Genomic DNA, 20385 nt, shown 5'->3' with positions numbered 1-20385 from the left:
AAAAAAAAAACACTTTAATTTAATAAGCAGTATTTTGGGGTTCCTTTTGTTATGTGCTACCTTTTGAATTCTGTAAAGCAGCATGCAGATCTAATCCACAATAGCGTCACTGCGCTGGGCTGCACAAGTAAACACTGTAAATGGGAGGAAGCACCTGCGTATCGCTATTGTCTCTCTTCTTCCAGTAGCAAAAGTCTCGGGGCTGACTCTGCTCCAGCCAAACGTTCCAGGCAGTGGGAATCCACAGGCAGAGAGCAAACCTCGCTGCCGTGGGCTGGAGCAGTGAGAGCACCTCGGGGGACAGCTGGCCATGGAGGGGAGCGTGGGGCTGCGTGTGGACACCCGCGCACGGGTGGGGTACCGGGCACTCGCCCATCACCTCGGCCTTGGCCCCAGCAGTGCGGGATGCCGGGATCACAGGAGCCAGCAAGGTGGGTCTGGGCAAGGCGTGCTCTGCCTGGGACTGTTGTGGGGCTGGGGAGGCTGATGAACCCTGAGAGCGACAGTGCTCTCAACACAATTAATGCTCTGGAATTATTGCTGGGGTCTCACGCATTAGGTTTGTGTAACCGAGTGCTTGACTTGACTGCTTTCCCATGGAGTTTGTGTTTTTACACCATTCCTTATTGAAGAACTGGTGAAGTGTGTTATGGTCATAGATATAACCTGTAGCAAGTTTACAAGACAAGGTTTAAAGCTGAAAAATCTGGTTTGAATAGAAGAGCGCTAAAGGCTAAAATTTCTTTAATTTACCCAAGACAGGTCAGGAGGTGACTTATCATGACCCAAAAGTATCTGCAAACAGAAGTGCTGGTATAAAAATTCCTTTGAGCTAGGAAACCAAAACATTACAAAGTTAATTGATTTGAAGCTCAATTTGGGTAAATTCAACTTAGAAAATACTAGGATGGGTCTTCTGTTTCTGTTGCTGTGTTAATGCTGTGTCTGTGCCTTGTGAGAAATTGTGGGGAGCATAGAAATCACAGGATAAAGTGCTTAGTGTGGTATAGGAAATCCTGTTAGAGTAGCCTCACTTTGGGATTTTTAGATTTTCAGTCTCTATGAGACATTTTGTGGTGGTGTAGTACCTGGGGAGCTGGAACTACATCTTAATTTATTGAATGTTCATTTATTGAAATTTTAGATGCCTTTGATGAGATGTTAGTAATTATTCTATTAATCCTTCTAACATCAGTTTCCATTTAGGAGAAATTGTCTTTGTGCCCTCTAGTGGAAAAACTATTTAGTGGAAAGCTTCTAAATTGGGTGAAGTTTTTGCAGAAAAAGGTGGAATGTGTGAGAAAAGACATGGAGGAGCAGAACAAGGCTGGAGAGATGAGGGGTTGCAAGAGGTGGATGTGCTCTGTGCTTCCTCTGCTTCAGTCCTCACAAAACTGTGATGGTGAGGATGTGCACAGACTTTGTCAAATAGAGACGATATTATCCAATATTCACATCAGCTGGACTTGGTGAAATTATTCTAGGTATAATTATGAGGAAAACCTAGTCCCAGCAAGCTCTGAACACTGGTCAATCATTGGTGATTGCCATCGATGTTCCCCAGAGATGTGGTAGAGAAGGAAGCGCAAAGCAAAGCCCGCTCCAGATCGTTAAACAAAGGAGAAGGAAAGACCCAGAAAATGAAAGATCAAGGAATCTGACACTGGTTCCTCAAAATTTCCAGAGCACTTTGTACACAGCAGAGAGGAGGATGGAATCCAAAAAAGAAAGCTGACTTAAAAACAAATAGGCAAATCTGTCCAACTTCCCTGTGTAATGGGGTAACTCTTTAATGTGTGAGAGGGCTGCTGATGTGACTGATGCTTAGGAGCAGTATTTAGATCATCTTGGTGAACAGCAAAACCAACAGGGCAGCAGCATGATGAGGAATAGGGAAGATGAGGGTGTGCAGGTGGCTCTGAAGGGAGCAGGAGCTGGATGCCTGAGTGCAGTGGGCAGGGTGGTACGGGATGGTGACGGCTGTTGTGCGTGGCCAGCCCAAACAAATCAACAGCGTCCTGAGGTTTGAGGAGAAGACTCAAATCTCTCTCTGAGTCATCCTTACAGAAGCTCTGTGTGTAGGGCTGGGCTGGTAATCACTTCCTGCTGCACCGAGGGGAGCTGGGCAGTGCAGGGCAGGAGGAGAATGGTAATGGCTGCAAGTCTGGAGATGAACCACAGAGGTGGGAGGCTCAGCAAATGAGGCTGGAGAGGAAAAACTGAAGGAGTTGTATTTGGAAATATAGGCCTGAGTGCAGGCAACACATTTTCTGATGCATAAAAGATTTCTGTAAAAAGGATGATCATCAGCTCTTAGTTCCCACGGGAGAAAAATACCTTGATTTGCCTGGAAAAAATACTCAAGGTACAGATTGGGGAACGGTTTCTCACTAGAAGGTAATGAAGCAAGAGCAAAAGAAATTGTGAATCTGCTTGACTGGAGGATTTGCAGAGCAGTTAAAGCAGTGCCTCTTGCTGATGGTGTGATTTCTCCCCCTCTGTTGCCTTCTGTCCATCCACCCACTACACAGGGTCTATTTCACTCATTAACCCTCCAAGCTGGACTTTTTTTTCCTGTTGCTGGAGTTGCTTTTAGGAGCCAGGGGTCAAAACTAGTAGCAGTGTAGTAGGCTATTGCATGGCTTTGGGATATAAATTCTGCTCTCAGTGCAGTCATGAAAACTTCAAGCACAGATGCAGATCGCAAGAAGCTGCTGCTGTCCCATACATCTTGCCTCCTCTGTTTCTTTCTGGGGCTGCTCATTTGGGATGCTATGAGAGCAGCAGATGTGAATGTGATGGAGTCCCCACACCCCCCTCCCATCACTGTCATCCTCCCTTTCCTTGTACTGGACTGTCATTCTTGTTTATTTTGGTTTGAATTATAATTCCAAAAACTCTTACAGTGTTGTTTATGTGCTGTGTGTCGTGAGTCACTGTTTGTGTTTGCTGCCGTTCGTGTTGCCGCTCCTCTCCCCCGTCTTACGCTTGCAGCCACAGTTCCCCTCCCAGTATCCTGGAGCCTCTTCTATTCTGAGTCTACAATGCTCAGCATTCCCGTGAGTGCAGGGAAAAGCAAGCTGTCAGGGGGGATCCAGGATTAGCCTTTTTCCCCCCCCTTTGTTTTATCTTTCTTCTGGCATTTTGTAGGGGTCCTTGTTCAAATCAAAAGATTCCTTGGAGACTCCTTCCCTGAGATCTCTGTGCTCAATTAGTCTCTTATCATATTTCTACCAGGCAGTGAGATCAATACTGCATTTTCTGGCTTGCTGATTTCAGGGATGGGGGAAAAATCATGTTAAAAAGACCTTTTTTGAAGTTACTGAGATGCCCATGCAATTCCAGCACCTGCTGTCACAGTGGAGGTGTTAAGCCCTTCATGTGCATTGTCACTGGGGTGGAGACTTCGGCATCGTGCACAAGATCATAAGTTTGGCCCAATAGGGGCTGACCACACTGGCCTCTGAGAGGGGCTGTGGGTGCTCTGGGTGGGGAAGAGACTCTCCATGCCCTCATGGCCTTGGGCAATCCCTTGTGCTTCTTCTTGCTCCTGGTAAAGTGCCGTCATTGCTAGCCAAGAAAATGCTACAGCTCCGTGTCTGTGAAATCTGAATGGTAATGGCTTGCAAGTCACGCTGTGGATGTATCGAGGAGAAACAGAAAATTTATTTGTGTCAGCTTAATGGAGCTTCAGCTCACAGAGCTCCATATGGGACAATTAATGATGGGTCCGAGTCTGTGTCAGGTTGTCCAGAGCTCAGCAAATGTTTGCTTGTGAATCTACTGTAAAATAACTTCAAGCTTCCTGTGCCTCAATTAGCAGCCTTGATAGAGAGCAGGCAGGTTTTCAGGTAAAAAATGTCCATTTTGACTCTTTAAGTGTTCTCAGGTGGCCCATGGAATGTAAATGTTTTACTCTATTTGTAATGCAAAACCTTTTAATTATCTCCAATTCATAAATCCCTAGTTTGGTACTTCAGTGCTTGTAAGAAAATGCTCATCTTTTAGTGTGTAGTAATCAGTGTCAGAGGAAATGAGGAATAGATAGTGTGTTTTAAATGGTGTCAGTTCCAGCAACTGGAATGTATAATTTAAGTCACTTACATTTAATCATCCTTTAAACACTGAATTCCAGCCTCTGCTGCTTGTCTCCCAGGAAGATGACAGCTTTTTAATGCCACTATGGCAACACTCGAAAGTTCCTTAAACTGCTGCAGGCTGTGATGTGGCTCTGTACCACATGTATTGGTGCATCCATGGCTGATTCTTCGAGCCTGGATGTAGCTGGATGCAGGGGTTGGGCTCTGCTGCACCCCCCTGCCCCAGCCCCAATTTTGGAAGTCTCAACTGTTCTACCTTTTTACGGAGCTGTAACATCTGTTGTAAGTACCACCGCAAATGTAACAGCTGCTGAGGGTGGGATTTTGGATCTGGGGTCTGTGTATAACAGCTAAACATATTCTAGCAATTCAGCAGGTTGAAAAATAAAGCAGATCAAGCTGTATTCATCGTGCTCTGGATCTCTGTGGTGGGGATGTTTCCTGATGGAGTGAGATTGTGCCTGGTTCAGACTGGGTTCCAGTGCCTGGAAGTGTGAGGCTTTGATTTCATGCATTTCAGCAAGGAAAGAGGGCAATGTGGGATGCAGCAAGTCCTGGTCCTGCCTGGGGAGCAGAGCAGCAGTGCCCTTGGTGCTTGTGGGACCCCACCAGTTGTGACCATTGTGTGTTGGGCTGGTGACATGCACACAAGACACTTGCTCTTCACTTCAGTGACAATGTGCATGATTTCAACCTGCATATGTATATGAATATATAAATACATGTGCACGTATATAAGGAAGACTGCAGGCATTTTTAAAAAGCAGCTGAGAAGCCCTGTATGTATTTGGGATCATGTGGGATTCTGGCCCCTGGGTGCCTCCCCTCTGCCTGCTCCCTCGTCCCTGCCCCCATGGGCAGTCTGGCTGTGGATGAAATAATTTAATGCAATTCTTGCTCCCAGCAACTGGTTGATGGCATCAATGGAGTGAGTGAAATTTCACCCATAAAAAATACATCCGGGCTACTGGGGAATGAGTCCCACAGCAGGGGTTAGGAGCAAAGGGTCTGTGAGTTCAGAATCGGTCACCTTTATTTGTGATTGCCCATCGAGATGGCATTAGAGCTGGCTGACCATCTATGTGGGCAAGAGGTAGCTTTTGTTGTGCCTAGCGGTCGAATGGTATAGTCTTAAATTAGAAGCTGCCACTTCTACTTAGAATAAAACTTGCTTTTCTCTATATGTATGAAAATGGGAGCCTGCTGAGCTCCGTGGAATGTGCACTGGATCTGCAAAGGAGCCCATTAGTGCTTGCGGAGGTTGAGAGCGAGGAAGGGGCAGCGGGAAGGAACATCTTAATGAGCCAGGGTGAGGAGTTGACATGAGGACATGGAGCACTTGGCGGACACGAGGACACGGAGCCCTCGGAGCCACCTTCTGCTGTGGGAAGAATCCGGCTGTCGCTGGAGGAGCGGCAAACTCGGGGAGCGGGCGGCTCAGCGCTACTGTGGCCCAGGGGAGGAGGAGATTTCCCAACTGCCTCTCCCAGAGTGCCCCGCAGCATTGGAGGTAGTTCAAATGTGGATCAGGACATGGTGGAGGAGCTTCAGTTCTTTCCTGCCCGCAGCCACTAAATGAATCGGCCACAGAGGAGGGAAGAGCTGCTGCTGACCTCATTTCCCTGGGGCTCAGGGGTCCTGGGTCAGGCAGGGTAGGAGGGTGGCAAATTCAGCCTGAGCTGTGGAGAGGATTCTGCTCCCATGCAGAATGGGTGGGAGAATAGTAAATGGGTGTCAGCCATGGTCTGAGTCCAGCACAGCTTGGAGCAGCCTCGAGGTCACTCCCATGGCTGATTTCACTCTGGCTGCACCTACTCGGAGTAGGGGCAGAACTGGCCCCTCTGACTTCCACAAAAACCTCTTACAAACACCCAGGCTCAGCAGCACCCATGGTGTGGGCTGGCCAGGAGCTCCCCTGTGCTGGGACTTCTTCCTGGCAGTGCTGCCATGCCACTTCTCCCTTTCCCCATACCAAAGCCATCCTGCATGGGGACAAGAGACGCTCTGTGATGCTCTCTGGTGCCATGGGAATGGCCCATGTCCATCAGAGCACATCTCAGGTTTCTGTCGGGAGGGACCTGTTAGAGGTGTGGTAGAAAAATCTGGTGGAGGCACGCAGGGGTTAATTTTTGTTACTATTCTTTAATTTTTGTAGAGCTTCTCTTCCTGGAGTGGCTCAGAGTTGGCAGGTGCCACCAGGCTATGCTGCGTTGGCTTTCACTGGCAGTTTCATCTCAAAAATTGGGGGATCTGTAGGGTTTGGGGAAGAAGATCTTACAGTGGAACATGGAACCCTTTGTCTGTCTTTAGAGGCCTCCAGGTTGTATTTAGTTTTTAATTTTATTACTTGAAAGATAAGCACTCTGTAGTGACAGGAGGAACTAAAGGTATGATTGTGAGTTTGTTCTGTTCGTGTCACCTTGCTTCGTATTGTTGAAGGAGTGGTAGAAAGCACATAATTTCCTTGCATTTATTCGCTGCTCAGAATTACTCACAGCGTTAATTTCTGGGGGAAAAAATGCAAGCAAACAACTCAGATGTTCATGTAATTTGTGAGATAAGCTAGAAAAAAAAGCATTTAGCTTACTTAGTGCCCACTCCCCCTGAGATTTAAAGCAACAGTAAGTGTTGAAGGCTTCTTTGCTCTAGGATTTTTCCAGTTTTGTAATGTAAAGGTTTGTTTCTCTTGTTCCCTGGGCAAAAAGATGATCTAAAAGCCTTTTCCTTAATAAAAGTACGTGTTTCTACTTTATCGCATGGCTCCAGGAGCTGAGGTTTTTTAGGAAAACCATCAGATATGTGTGAAAATCATCAGTGTTGGCAGCACTGAAGTCGTTAAGGACAAGTTCAGTGCTGTATTTGCTCAGAGCTGAGTGTATTGGGACCGGGGAGGTTGCAGCAGTCTGGCATGCTGAACAGCCTGGCTGTTTGAAAGCTCCTGGTACAAGTGCTTCTGATTATATTTTGAAGTTTATTTTCTACTGCACTTGATAAAACTTTGTTCACTGCACTGTTTGACTTTAAAAAGGCGAAATCCTGGAGAAGTGCAAGTAGCTTCTTCAGGGAAACGTGGATTTTGCTCTTGGCAAGCTGTTGACATCAAGGCTGCAAATAGAGATGCGCTGTGCACCTTTGCTGTTCAGGGTGCTTGGAGGTTTCTCATTTTCCTGTCTCCAGTGACGTGTGACTGTCCAGTTGGGTGTCTTGAGCTGTGCTATGGTCCCAAAAGCAAGTCCTTGTGCAGCAGGAGGCCAAAGCCATTCTGATGGTGACTGGCATGGCCTCTCAGGCTGCTTAGCTGAGTGTTTTACAGAAAGACCCAGTTTCAACTGAACATTTTCAAATTTCATGAGCTGGACATTGACCTCTCCCTGCTTCATGGTAAAGCATGAGGCTGCCAGGTCCTTTCGTGGTATCACCAGATCCCCCATCCTCAACATCACTTCCCAGCTGTGCTCTGTGGTGACAGTGACCCCTGGGAAAGGTGTGTAGCTCCTGCTGAGGGCTAACCCACACCTGCACCACTCCATCCCCCAGGCCACCCTCCTGTTGCCTTTTCAGTTAGTTTAACCTGTGCTAAATTTCAGAATAAAGTGAACCAGTCTCATACCACAGCTCCCATGAGCACCAGGGGAGACCTGAAGAAAGAAGAGGGCTGTGCTCATACTGACAGTTTCTGTCTGGGTCCCAGGTGCTGGTAACACTGGACTTGAGTCCTCTACTTTCAGTTTGACTGAGCTGCTTCTACTCCCCCCGAGACCCAGCTCAATTAAAAGGGCATATTTACAGATTGGGAAGACCTGGGGAAATGGCATAATTTACAAGGCAGATATGCTAAAAATGGACATTTCTGTGGCTGGACATGCACATCAGCAAGCCAGCTCAGCCCCAGCTGGCTGGGGGGATGTCAGGCACTGCACAGGCACTCAGGGGAGCCTTGGTCCCTGTCCCAGCCGTCTGGCCAGATTGGCACCAGTGTCTCACACAGATAGTACACTTATAAAAAGTTGGCTGGTTTAGGATTTTCACCTGAGGTGCAACGTAGACATGTTGTGGGGATCTTGCTGTGCAATGGGCAGAGCGATCCCTCTGACTGGGAGAGCAGCAGCTGCTCAGCCAATTGCGGGTTTTTGTGCTGGAGTGAGGATGACATAAGGAGGCTATATGGAAATTGGATCACATTCTGATGCAAGATTTCTGGCAACCTTCAACTCCAGGGAAGCAGTAGTCCCTGAATCAAATGTGCACTTCCAGCTGTGGGCAAGCAGCCTGCCTTTTTCATCCTTCTGCCCGTTTTCCTTTCTGATCTGTAAGGTTTCACATCTCGACTCCAGCAGCTTTGGTTATATTGCTGGCACTGTTTGGATACTAGAGGAGACTTTTTTTGACAGTCACTTGGGAACTGTTCCTTATTTGCCTAAGTTCTGGGTTTACAGTGATGCAAGCAACGTGATACTATTCAGCAGCTATAATAGAGGTTAAGGTCCTCTTGTCTTAGGTACTGTAAAAATGCCTTGTAAAAGGTATTATCCAAATGGGCTACAGGGAAGGCAAGCAAAAGAAAGAATAAACCAGGCCTTCACAGCTGCTCCTTATAGATGTGAAGCTGAGGCACAACCAAAAATGCAGGTGTGTTTCGTCAGCACCTGAAATGGGACCCAGATCTCCTGTGTTTTGCTCCAAAGGACTTTTTGTTCATATGGGTTGATTCAGAGTCAGTTGCTAAAACAAGCTAAGGCTGCATGTGCTTTGCTCACAGCTTTATCCCCTTTTGAGTTGAAATGCTTTGAAATGGATCCAGTATAAAGCTCATCCACTCCTGGGACATCCCTAATCTACTTTTAGGGAAGCTTTTTTTCTCCTGAAACCTGGCCAGGGAGGAAGTGGGAGCATGCTCAGTGTCCCAGGTATGAAGCAGAGGAGTGCCTGTGGTCACACCCTCTGCCGGCAGCTCATCTGTCTCTGCCTGGGGATCCCAAAACAGAGGGAAGGAGTGAGAGAAGGCAGCAGGTAAGGAATGCTGAGCACCATCTTGCATGGCGTAACTGACCCCTGGTCAGGTTTTGTCTTCTCCCTAAGATGCAAGGAAGAGGCTTGAGTGAGTGAGTCTGGAAAGCATTTCCAAAGGTTCATCCCCATGGCGGCTGCTACAGCTCTTTGTTTGCTCCTTCTTCCCATTCTTTGGAGCCATATTGAGAACTGGGGTGATTTGGTTTGTCTCTGATGACGTTCCTGCTCTGTGGGCTGTCAGGGCAGAGCTTGGCCCGTGTCTGCACACTCAGTACCATTGTCAGCTTTGGCTCCAGCTTATATTTTTGGAAATTAGGTTTACAAGCTGCAAGATTTATCAAAATCATCTGTTGGATAATTTTTTCTTAAAAAAGGAAAATAAATCCTCCTCAATTTCTGGCTTCTCTAAAAATAGTAAAATTCTTGCCCTGGCTGTTGTTAGGTGGCTTCCAGAAAGGGCGGTGCTCTGATCCTGTCCTAGTGTAGCTAAGAAATTGTGTGTGTTCTTTGCTGCATTGAAAGCCTAAATATTTATGTTACATTTCTGGTTCCTTGCCATGATCTTTACTTATAGATCATTGTGGTTATAGTTTCTAAATGATTTGAGCTCTAATAAATACTTTATTATGTTTCATATCAACAAGCCAAAATAGTAATTGATCTTTCAGGATATAAACTCCTTTTATTACTTAAGGTATTGTTTGCTTTTACTGTTCAAGTTGTTTACAAGGAATTGTTTTTATGCAATATATTGTTCACTTGTGTATTCTGAAAGAATAACAATAAAACATTATTGTGCTCCTGATTTCCCTTTGAAAAGGCACAGTAACCCTCCAAGCATGGTTGCTTTCCGTGCTGTAATGGTTCTGTGCTCTTTACCATTGTTTTCCTTAAATAAAAAGCACAAGATGATCCTGCCATACAGAAACAAGCAATTGTTTCTGTAAACAGTGTGTGCCTCTGGTATCTGTAGCAAGTAACTAGTTTCTTGTTTATTATTTTATCTTCTTAATGAGAAATCAAGTTGCTGATACTTCCTTGTTTTTTGGAACTAATTGTACCATGATTTTAAAAAGCACTTAATATAATTGTGAGTCATTAACTTCTAATACAATGTGATGTAAATGGAGGAAGTCTGTATCTGAAGGGCTCTCATGGCATAGATCATGCCAGCAAGGATTGCTCTTGTGGTCAGTGAATTCCTAAATTCAAAGCCTCCTGTTGCTTGGTGCAGGAGCAGAGGTAGGGAGCAGCCTGTCCATGGGCATTGAGTAAGGCTCATGAAATTGGGAAAACTTGTGGATCCCAGAGCTAAGTATGGGCTCAAATACCTGATGGAACTCAGCTGTAACTTGTTCTACCCTATTGCCTTGCACCTGCATGTCCTGGAGATTGTCAAGGGGCCATGGTGGGGGCAGTTGGGGAGATTTTGTTCTTTGCTTTGAAGGGCTGGTGATAAATGTCAGTGCCCCACCTCCAATCATCTTGTTGGGCAATATAAATGATTCCCAGGTGACTGATGGGGAAGGGAAAGGTCCACATTAACAGCCTGGACGGCAGCTGCAGGGGAGTGCTCCTAAAGGTGCAGAAAATGTTTGTGGGGTGAGCTTGTTGGGGCAGCATCCCTGGAACCTGGAGGGGCAGTGCCAGCAAAGGGCCTATCTCTGGGCAGAGGACATGCCCAGCAGGTGCCATGAGGTGAGCAAGAGCTGTAGATCCTTCTGGAACACTTGCAGATGCTGGAAAGGGCTGCGGGCGCTTGAGCTGCAGCAGGACAGACACGATGCAAGGGTGTGGGGAGAGAGCTGGTGTTAGAGCGGGGATACTGCAACACGTGTATCAGACAACGAGGCCTGTGGAAAAGAGATAGATATGGACTGATTCTTGGTAGATGTTTCAGAGATGTTTATTTCTCCAGCCGCATGGCAGGAGCTCTGCCGAGGAACTGCTCAATCACAGGACCTGAGGGTCCCTGCCCTCACAGGGGAACACAAAACAACCAGTGGGGAGTGAGGCTGACCCCGGGCAGGGGAACCTCATGTCTCCCCCCACGGCCCCTGTCCCAGGACCCCACGGCAGGGGGAAGGGACCCTGACAGGCTGGGTCCTGGGCCATGTTAGTGCTGCTGGTGCCCTGCCTGCCCCTTGCCTGGGCAGGAATGGCAGGCAAGTTGTTTTTCTTCATCAGGCAGAAGGGGTTGATGTATTTTCATGTCCAAATCTTACTACTAGGTGTGCTGCTCAGTTTGATAGGCATTACCCCAGCTTAGAAATACTGACTGTTATCACTTGCTGGTGTGCCCTGTGCTCTTTCCAGCAGCAGCTTTGTCATAGTCTGTGGGTGACAAAAGCACCTGAGGAGGGCATGGACTGTTTTCCCTGTGAGGATCCCTGGGTACTCTGCTGTTCCCTGCTGCAGCATTGCTGGCAGCTCTCCTGAGTTCCTGTGCTTGTCTGATGGTGGGAGAGCCAGCACAGTTCAGGGCAAACTTTGGGTTTTCTCATCATCCATCCTAATTAGGTACTTTATAAGGTAGATAGTTTGTTCCTTTTTTTTTTTTCCTTTTCTTTCTCCTTTTTCTGTCTTGAAGTAACGTTGCTGGAGCCCAGAGGCTTTTCATTCTCTCTGTAGAATCTTCTGACAGCAAAGCTTGAGGGATGTGTCCCTACTGTATAACACTCTCGGATCACTCACAGAAAGGAGATTACAAACCTTGCCACTATGTTTTGCACGCCACAGCTTGAAACCTTCAAGCCTGGAAGGTGGGCTGCCCAGCTCCTGTCTTCCAGAGAGAGCCTTTGAGAAGAGAAAGCTGGTGTCTCTTGCTGCTTCCTATTTCCCGAGGCATTATCCATCTCCAAAACTATTTCTCTGTGAATGAGTTTAACGGTAAAATAAAGCCTGGCAATATGCAGTCTTCCAAAACTGTGCATTTTCAGTTTTCTGATCTTGCTGCCTTTTGTCTCTGGGCTGTTCTGACCTATTCATGTCAAGAGAGCAAAGAATCTGTGGGACTCGGATAAAGTTGTACAGCCTCTGCATAGTCTAGGAGAAGGTTTAATTTGATCTGACATTTACTAATCTGCCAAGACTTTCAATGATTTGTTTTCATACCAAGTTGAGTTTCATATCCCATAGAGAAATGGGTAAACATATTGCATTAGTAACAACAGCAAGTGTATGAAGCCAAGAATCTGTATTTATGCACTTGAAACTTCCTTTCTGCTTGCTTTTTATGGCAATTTATTCCTCTTGCTAATTGTCAGGTTGCTAATTTCATTCACCTGGTAAAGTGCTGGCAGAGTCTTAGCTGTGAATTATGTGAGGCATTTCGTTTGTTTTAGTCGTGCATTGCATTCGTTTTTTTCCTAAGTCTGTCTAATGCGCTGGTTGTAAAAGTGATTCCAAATATCAGATTGTTTTTCTACCCACCACGTGTGACTGGTCTGACAGCAGCTTGTGTAGTGTACAGATATTCTTGAATTTAAGTCCTTAAATGGCTCTTACACTACAGTGGGAAAATCCTTGATTATTTATGTTTCTCAAACTTTGTGAGTAAATTAGTGAAACAGTGAAATTCTCCAGTGCTTTCTTTTTTTGTGTTTTGGTTGGTGGTTTTTTTTTATTCCCCTTTCAATGTCTTCTAAATTTATTTTACTTTTTATATATTTTAGGACACCCTGATTAGGTAATAGGAAAAAAATTGAAAATTGTGTTTTGATCTGGAATCTGTATTCAGTGAAATCATACTAGGAGTTTACTTGAACCCTGGATTAGAAAAAATAATTTTACAGTTGTAATTGTTGTATCTGAAGCCCAGAGGATGGGATCCCTTTTTTGCAAATACTGTTCCCTTACAAAAATCCATAATGATGGCATAAATGTGGCATGGGGAAGTTTATGCATGAGAAAAATCCATTGACCTTTTAAGGAAAAAAAAAACCAAAACAAAACAAACCAAGAACATGCACCCTGTCCTTACTCTGCTAATTTTGATTTCAAGCCTGAACAATGTATTGCCTGCCATAAAGTAAAGCATAATGATGGAGCTGACCATAAAGATTCCTGTGCCTGGGACACCAAAGGTGCTCATGTGGATTATCCCATTGGTTTAGGTTTATTTTCTGTGAGAAGTCTATTCTGAAGCTGAGACATTGGATTAAGGTTTCCAGGACTGAGTTTGAAGCTTGTGGATGGATGCAGCCCTACTGGGAGTGCACCACTGCAGTGCTTGTGATCCCCCCTCATCAAGGTCTCTGCTGTCACTGCACCAGTGGCTTTACTGCTCCTTCCAAGTAAAACCCAAATCAGTACTCAGTGTGTGACCTTATGTTATGTAAGCTTTTGTTACCCAATTTCCATATTTGTTCCTTCCTTGCAAGCCCTCCAGCTCCTTGCTGGATGAAGCACAGTGGGTACTCTGTTCCCAGCTGGGAATGAGGTGATGGTGACTGCAAGGACATGTTAACTCCCACCAGGAGAAGCAGAAATAGCCTTTTACCACTCTGCTTTCCTAACTCCAGCAACGTCCCCTTTATGTGGGGAGAGGGCTTCAGCCAGCATAGCCAGCTCCAGGGCCTTGTGGCAAGTCATCAATGTCCTTGTTTTATTTCCTCAGATTGTATTTCATTAATCTTTTACCCTGCTTGCTTACTGCAAACTAATTTCTGACAAGCACACTTGTGAGCTTGGGGTTTCTGGCCTCCTGTACCCTGCTGTGCACACAATCAATACACTCCACCTTTCCAGTGGATGCATTGGAACTGCTGGCTGAGCTCCTCAGCATCCTCCTCCTCACCTGCTGCAGCGTCCCTGCCCAGAGCCAGGGAAGGATGCCTGCTTTAAAGCACTGGGGGATGGTTTCCAGCCTGGTAACCCAACAGCACTTGGGAAGGTGATCATTCTTTCTGGAATTAGTAAAACGTTAATTGGCTGCCAGTAAACCTGAGTCAGGCACAGCTGCCTGTGTGTTTGGTTTGGTTTAAAAACTATTTGGGATAAAATCTGTTGACAGCTTAAAGCTGTGTAGTGCTTTTTTAAAAAAAATTATTTCCATATTCTCACCCTGAGTAAGCTGGCAGACAGTCTGGGATGGTCACCAGCCATATTACTCAGGTTTTGGTATCAGCATATTAACTGCACATTTGGCATTTTACAATTGCAATGGCTTTGTGTTAAGCAATTCTTTTGATAATAATCCGAGGGATTCTGAGTTGAGAGATGAATTTATCATGTCTGGATTCTTTCTTAGGGTTTAAAAATTAATACTTAGTTTTGAAGACAAAACGTTTTTTAGAAAGGCAGCTTGATTTTTAGAAGGAGTTTGAATAACTAACAGAATACTCATATCTTTTTTTAACCCATAGGTAAACTCTGAGCCACTCTTAAGGGTAAATACTCTTTCTTCATTAAGATTTTTGCTATGTATAAGTCATACCTTAAAAAAAAAAAAACTACTTTTTATTTTCTCTTCTCCCAAAGAGATTATTGTCCATTTTGTCAAATGCTGTGCAAGTGGGTAGGAAAGGTGGCTCTGAGTACAGCTCTCTGCTCTTACCAGAGGTTCTGATGGCTGTCCAGAGTGACAGGGGAGAAGTTTGTTTGTCTGTTTTGGGGAACACAGCCTACCTTTGCCCAAATGATTGCAAGTGTGGCATGAGTGGGGAATGATGCTGAAAGCCAGTGTGCTCTGCAGTCAGGTGGAGCAGGCTTTGCAAGGCATGAACTGTCTCAGAGCCAGTCTTAGTAAATACATTTAAATACATTAATTGTCAGTATTTTGGACTGTTAATGGGAAAAGATGGTGAAGTAAAGAGGAGTCCTCACTTAATTTCAGCTACTGCTGCCCTTTAGTCTTATCATCCCTTAAACACACTCCTCCCCTTAACTTCTCTTATTTTGTGGGGCTGTGGCACATCCACAGAGTGCAGAGTCATTAGCAGAGAACTGGTTAACATAGTAAAGACTCTTTTCCCTCGTCTTTTTCTCTCCATCTCCTCTTTTTTTTTTTTTTTTTTATAAGTGACCTGCCTAATGCACTAAAGAGTTTGATTCTGAAAGCCTTAAAAATGCTGGTTCACGTTCAATCACTTTTATATGCCAAGGTTAAGTATGATATAGGTTTTAAATGTGTCAGAAGAAGCTTACACAGGCATAGCTTTCTTTATGTCTTCAAATATTGACATATGCAAAAAAAAAAGTTGTAACTCTTTGCTCACAGAAATGCTTTTAAAAGAAGCTAAAAAAGAGAGATTCTCTAGTTGTTTTCACCATGCTAAATGTTACCTCATTAATTCAACTTGATATTCATCATTAGACAATTAGGTTGGCAAAATTCATCCTCACTTCACCCTGGCAGGATGGACCTGGGCAATTAATGGCCAAGTGGAGCTGTTTAAATGGTCCTTGGAGAAGGCCTTCTGCAAAGGAGGAGGTTTTTCATATGAAATATGATCTTGTTATCCTGACCAGTGAGCTGTTTGTTTAAAAGGCCAAGAGCATTACAGGGGTCTTAGTTCTCATGCCCAGAATTCATTGTCCAGGGATTTAGCATCTTTGTTAACTGTTTGCTGAACAAAGGTGATCTTAATGCTGTATGTTAAGGTAGGCTTTCACTGCCAACTGGTACAGCTGGGTAAGTGATCTGGGACATGTTGCTGTCTGTTATTATGGAAAGTCTCTTTAAACATCTCTTATTCATCCTTTTTATACAGTAGTACCTTTTTTTGTGTTCTTTTTGTTCAAGCAATTGGGAGATGAGGTTCTTATTAGTCCACTCTTCAGTAGCTATAGATTAAAAAAGGCCTTTTTATTAAAGCTCTGTTGTAATTTTGTAAGTAATACATTGTCAGGAAATCGAATGCCCTTTTTATTTTTTTTACCAGAGTGGATAATTAACCACTGAAGCAATTTATCAAATGTTACCCGGTGGGTTCCCTGTCATGGAAGGCGCTAAGTCAAGGATTGATGTACAGGGAAATGCTCTAGTTAAAGCAGAAGCCAGGGAGGAATTGATTGATATGATGTGGCCTGTGTTACTTGGGGAGATGGGAATAGATCATCTCGGGATCCCTCGAGGCTATAAATCCATATGAATCTATTACCTCTAAATACTGATAGGAGATTAGATCTGGATGTGTAAAATGTCTAATTTCTGAGTGACGGCGGTGCCATATTGAGGCATTGTCCAGGTCCCAGCACGGTGTCACCTTGGGAATTAGTGGGGTGATTTAATGAGCACTCCTGGGTTGCTGCCTCTGTGTGCTCACCAAAGTGAGCCTGGCTTAGCCTGGAGGGAGGGGAGATCAGGTGCTCAGAGACCAGGATGTTGCTGCAGAGATTTCACAGTGAGAGCTACCCTCCTCCACTGTTGGCAAAAAACCCCTCCAAGCTGAAATAATGAAGACCTGTTTGTTTTATGCTTTTTTTCCTAAGGAAAAGTGTCAGTGTTGAGGAATTTTATATATATATATGTGTGTGTGTATATATATAAGAAAAACGATTAAATGGATTTTTTTTTTCTCTGTGCCTTTTTTTGTTGAATGCATTTACTTTCCTTAATAGGAGAAAGTCTTGGAGGCTTTCAGGTTTTAATAACCTTTGGCTTTGAATTCTATCCAGTTCTGGTTGTAAAATGAATCCCCCATTTTACAGCTGAATAACTTTGGGAAGTGTTAGAAACCTGCCACCTGATTAAGCCCTTCAATGTCAGGATACTCCACATGTTTTGTAGGATTACTAGGAGTGTGCTTAAGAAGATGTTTTTCTATTTGTGCTTCTCTGCTAGTCATTGGATTCATAATAATGGTTATCTTTACTTTGTATTAGCATTTATGTAATCACAGATTTATTTGATCTGCAGCCTGTTTTGAAAGCAATTGCTGTCTGAATGATGGTATAGCTCTGGTTGGTTTGGGAGGTGCCTGCCCATGAATACCAAAGGCTCATGGAGTGGTACTTTGTTATTGTGGCTTAATGGAAGGGCCGTCTTTGATCCAATCTATATCACTTTATTATTAAGTATTGAGAGAGTATGTCTAGTTGAATGAGGGAGTGAGAACTTAGTCATGGATTTTAGAATCAAGGTACTTAGATGTAAAAACAGATTTTAAAAAAAGCCCAGAGTTGATTGTTTACATGGGAGTCTGTTGTGAGTGGTTTGTTTTTCAGCAGTGGCTTGATATTTACTTCTCCCTTCTTCCTCCAGCTCGGTGTTGATGGGACCCTGCACATCTCAATCCTCCCCACTGAATGTAGATGCTGGGATATGGGTTCTGTCCTTGCTGCAGACGGGGCTCTTCCACTCCCCGGGCAGTGACCTGTGCTTGGCACATGGGAAATGCTGCTGGAGCCTTGGGGAGCCCGGCTCTGCCTTTATAAAGCCAGGTCGGCACAGTTGCCCTTAACTGGACTGTTGCCAGTGATGAAACACCTTCCCCTCCATTTTTTTAGGGATTTTTATGCTCATGTCCGTGAGCACTGAGTCAGAGCCCACTTCCTGGGGTTTCAGCTGCCTCCTTCTCCCCATTTCCAGAGCGATGCTGTCTGGCAGGGATGGGCAGAGGAGGGTGCTGCAGAAAGCCTCCACCACTGGGTATCTCCTGCAGTCTCTCAGTCAGGTCCCACAAACAGATCTGCACCCTGTCTTTGAGATACCAGTTTTCTTGACCAATGGATTCAAAGGTCTATCTGTCTCTGCTTTATTATTGCTATTTATTGCCTCAGTGTTTGTTTGGCAGAAGGTTTTTGTGTTTAATACCAGCCCTGCTGCCCATTGCCAGGAAATTTAGAACCTGTGAGTGATTTCAAAGGCCATCTGACTCCAAAGCTTCCAGCAGGATTTATGTTTCTGCTGGTTCAGAGTTACAGTGTCATAAGCTTTTTATTTGTTCTTATTATATCATGGGCATCTGCAGACTGTTGAGTCCAGTTTTCTTCAGCTGTTTATGTGCAAATACATCTCTGATCTTGTGAAAGGAGGTCATTCATTATTTCCACTGACTGCTGCTCCATGAAAAAGCCCCCTCCCCCCACCCCCCCCCCCCCCAGCATCAGTCATTAAAAGGAAATGGAATTAGTTGTGCCAAAACTGATGGCTACAAAATACATATGACTCCACTGTTCATATGAAGGCTGAAAAAAGCTCTTGGTTATTGGAGTATACTCCTGATTCAGTATCCGATCAGGTTTTATTCTGGTAAATCTGGCTTGCTGTCTGCAGTTCAGCTGGCAGTGGAGCCTGGGGTGTGCTGCCAGGGCTGCAGTGGGATCCCAGAAAGGCTTAATTTCATTTCTAATTGTTGTAAAGAATCATTTATTAAACTCCTACTCTGTTTCCTGCCTGGCCGAAACAGTAGCAAGTTCCCTTCCAAGATTACTTCTAAAATTTTGGTGGAATCCAAAGGTTGCAGTGTGCAAGACTTCGGGTCTGGTCCTTTTGCTTGCAAATGACTTATGAATTCTGAGTCAGGGCTTACTACTTAAACCCATTTCTGTCTGTTTTCAAAGTAAATATGTTTATTAATGCTGTGTGATTTGAACAGCTGCCAAATATAACAGAATAACTAGGTTTAGTTTAAGTGCTTTTCTGGAGATCTTAACTTTCTGATATTTCTTTTCTTTTTTCTTTCTTAAAAAAGAATGTTTTGCCTACTGACATGATATGTAATCCATCGGGGGGGAAAAAAAAGACACATTTTCTGGGTACTGCTCTGGTGTCTGCGTGGGGCTATGTGGTGAGTGCTGGGTCACTGTGAGATGAAGCAACGCAGTCATGACATGACTGATCCTGACACTTTATTTCTGCTTAAAGCTTTAGTATGTTCTGTCTAAGGATATGATACATCCAAATAAAGCACATTTCTGTGCCACTAATAAAAGGTCTGTAACAGAGTTCAGCTCACTGAGTGATAAAAATCCACTTTTACTCCTCCCCCAAGTTTTAGCCATGTCTTTCAATGTCATCTGGAGACGTCATCATTATCTGCATCTGCTTGTTATGCCTTGGATAGGCAACAGAGATTTGTGTGGGAAAGCAATATCCTATACAAGGTAATGTAGTCAAATGACTCTACTTTTGCTAATGCTTCTGCAGAAAAGATGGATATAATTCCTGAATCCTGGGCTGACAGCACTGTTGGAGTGTGTGCCGCACTGGCAGCATAATCTGTCTTCCTAGCATTTTATCTGGTATACATTTCCTTATCCAAATATTACTTTGTTATTTTTATAGCTGTCACTTGCAATTCAGCTCAGAATAGCAAATGTCAGAAAAAGGTTACAAACAGCACTGGCATTTTTTGTGGTGTATGTGTTTGATGGCTCTTCCATGAAACAATTTGAGAGAGGAAATATGGAAGAGTGGAATGATTTCGTGAGGGCAGTCGAGGATTTCTGGTTTTGTCATCCTGGCATCCCTACCAGGTAGCAAAGATGACAAGTCTTGTCCTGCAGAGCTCCATTTTTGTCTCTTGATATATATTTTTACCCTAGTATTGATCCCCCTTTGTACAAGGATTTCCAGCATGGCAGGGATAGAGGGGAGCCTCTGTTGAGCCCAGCTCCAGCTGGTCTGGAGGCATAGTCACAACCTGCTCTGACATTCTGAGGCATCAGGCCAAGCAGTTCTCCAGCATGGCCTTAAGGCAGCATTCCTGGAAATCTCTCTTCTGGATCCTTCGCCAAATGTTTCAGATGGGACTTTTTGAAAAATAATCTATATTTTCTTTGTAAGGAAAGGTAGTTGTTCCGATATGCGTGTTTCTCACATGGTCATCTTGCTCCCTGAGAAAGTTCTCTTGAAAATGAGCCCTGCTGTGCTTCACTGCTAGGATGATGTCATCCCCAACCTTATCTGTGAATTTGACGTGTTCTTGTTGTTGGAAAGAGTACTGGTGTTGATTCAGATATACTGCTGGGTTTTCTAGTAGGCAGATTGAAAAAGAGCACTGTGGTATCAATTGATACTCCATGCTCTGCTGTGAGTAGTTGTGTAGTAATGATTTGTAGCATGTAACTGTCTGCATATCTTACCATGGATGCAGCTGTGTAATGCTAATTCTTGAACACAATGAGGTGGTTCTTTTAAAATCAGCATTATTTCAGTTTTCTGGCAGGTACTGGAATACAAAGGGGATCTTGCATATTTTTCTTGAAATCAGTGGACTGTTGGCATGGCATTTGGAAGTGTTTGAGGCTGGGAAGAAGTTGTGTAAAATCTCCAGGAATCCTTCAGTTGTGGTGAGGAGTGGTGGTCTGGTGGGAGGGAAACTGCAGG

The 20385-nt window shown here is 44.5% G+C and overlaps 1 protein-coding gene across 1 annotated transcript in view; it reads left to right on the top strand.

The window, feature by feature from the left end:
* Window positions 1–310: 310 nt before the first annotated feature.
* MAGI1 (membrane associated guanylate kinase, WW and PDZ domain containing 1) overlaps window positions 311–20385 on the top strand; it is a gene marked incomplete at its 5' end in the record, with an annotated part of 290109 nt that continues 270034 nt past the window's right edge. Inside the window, one exon of the mRNA XM_082288537.1 lies at window positions 311–431. Within this exon, the coding sequence (XP_082144663.1) occupies window positions 311–431 (121 nt within the window). The remainder of the gene's footprint in view (window positions 432–20385) is intronic.

Source organism: Coloeus monedula (assembly GCF_965178545.1).
Source record: "Coloeus monedula genome assembly, chromosome: 11".
In the NCBI taxonomy this organism is placed as follows: Eukaryota; Metazoa; Chordata; class Aves; order Passeriformes; family Corvidae; genus Coloeus; species Coloeus monedula.
This window is presented reverse-complemented; position numbering and strand designations above follow the sequence as displayed.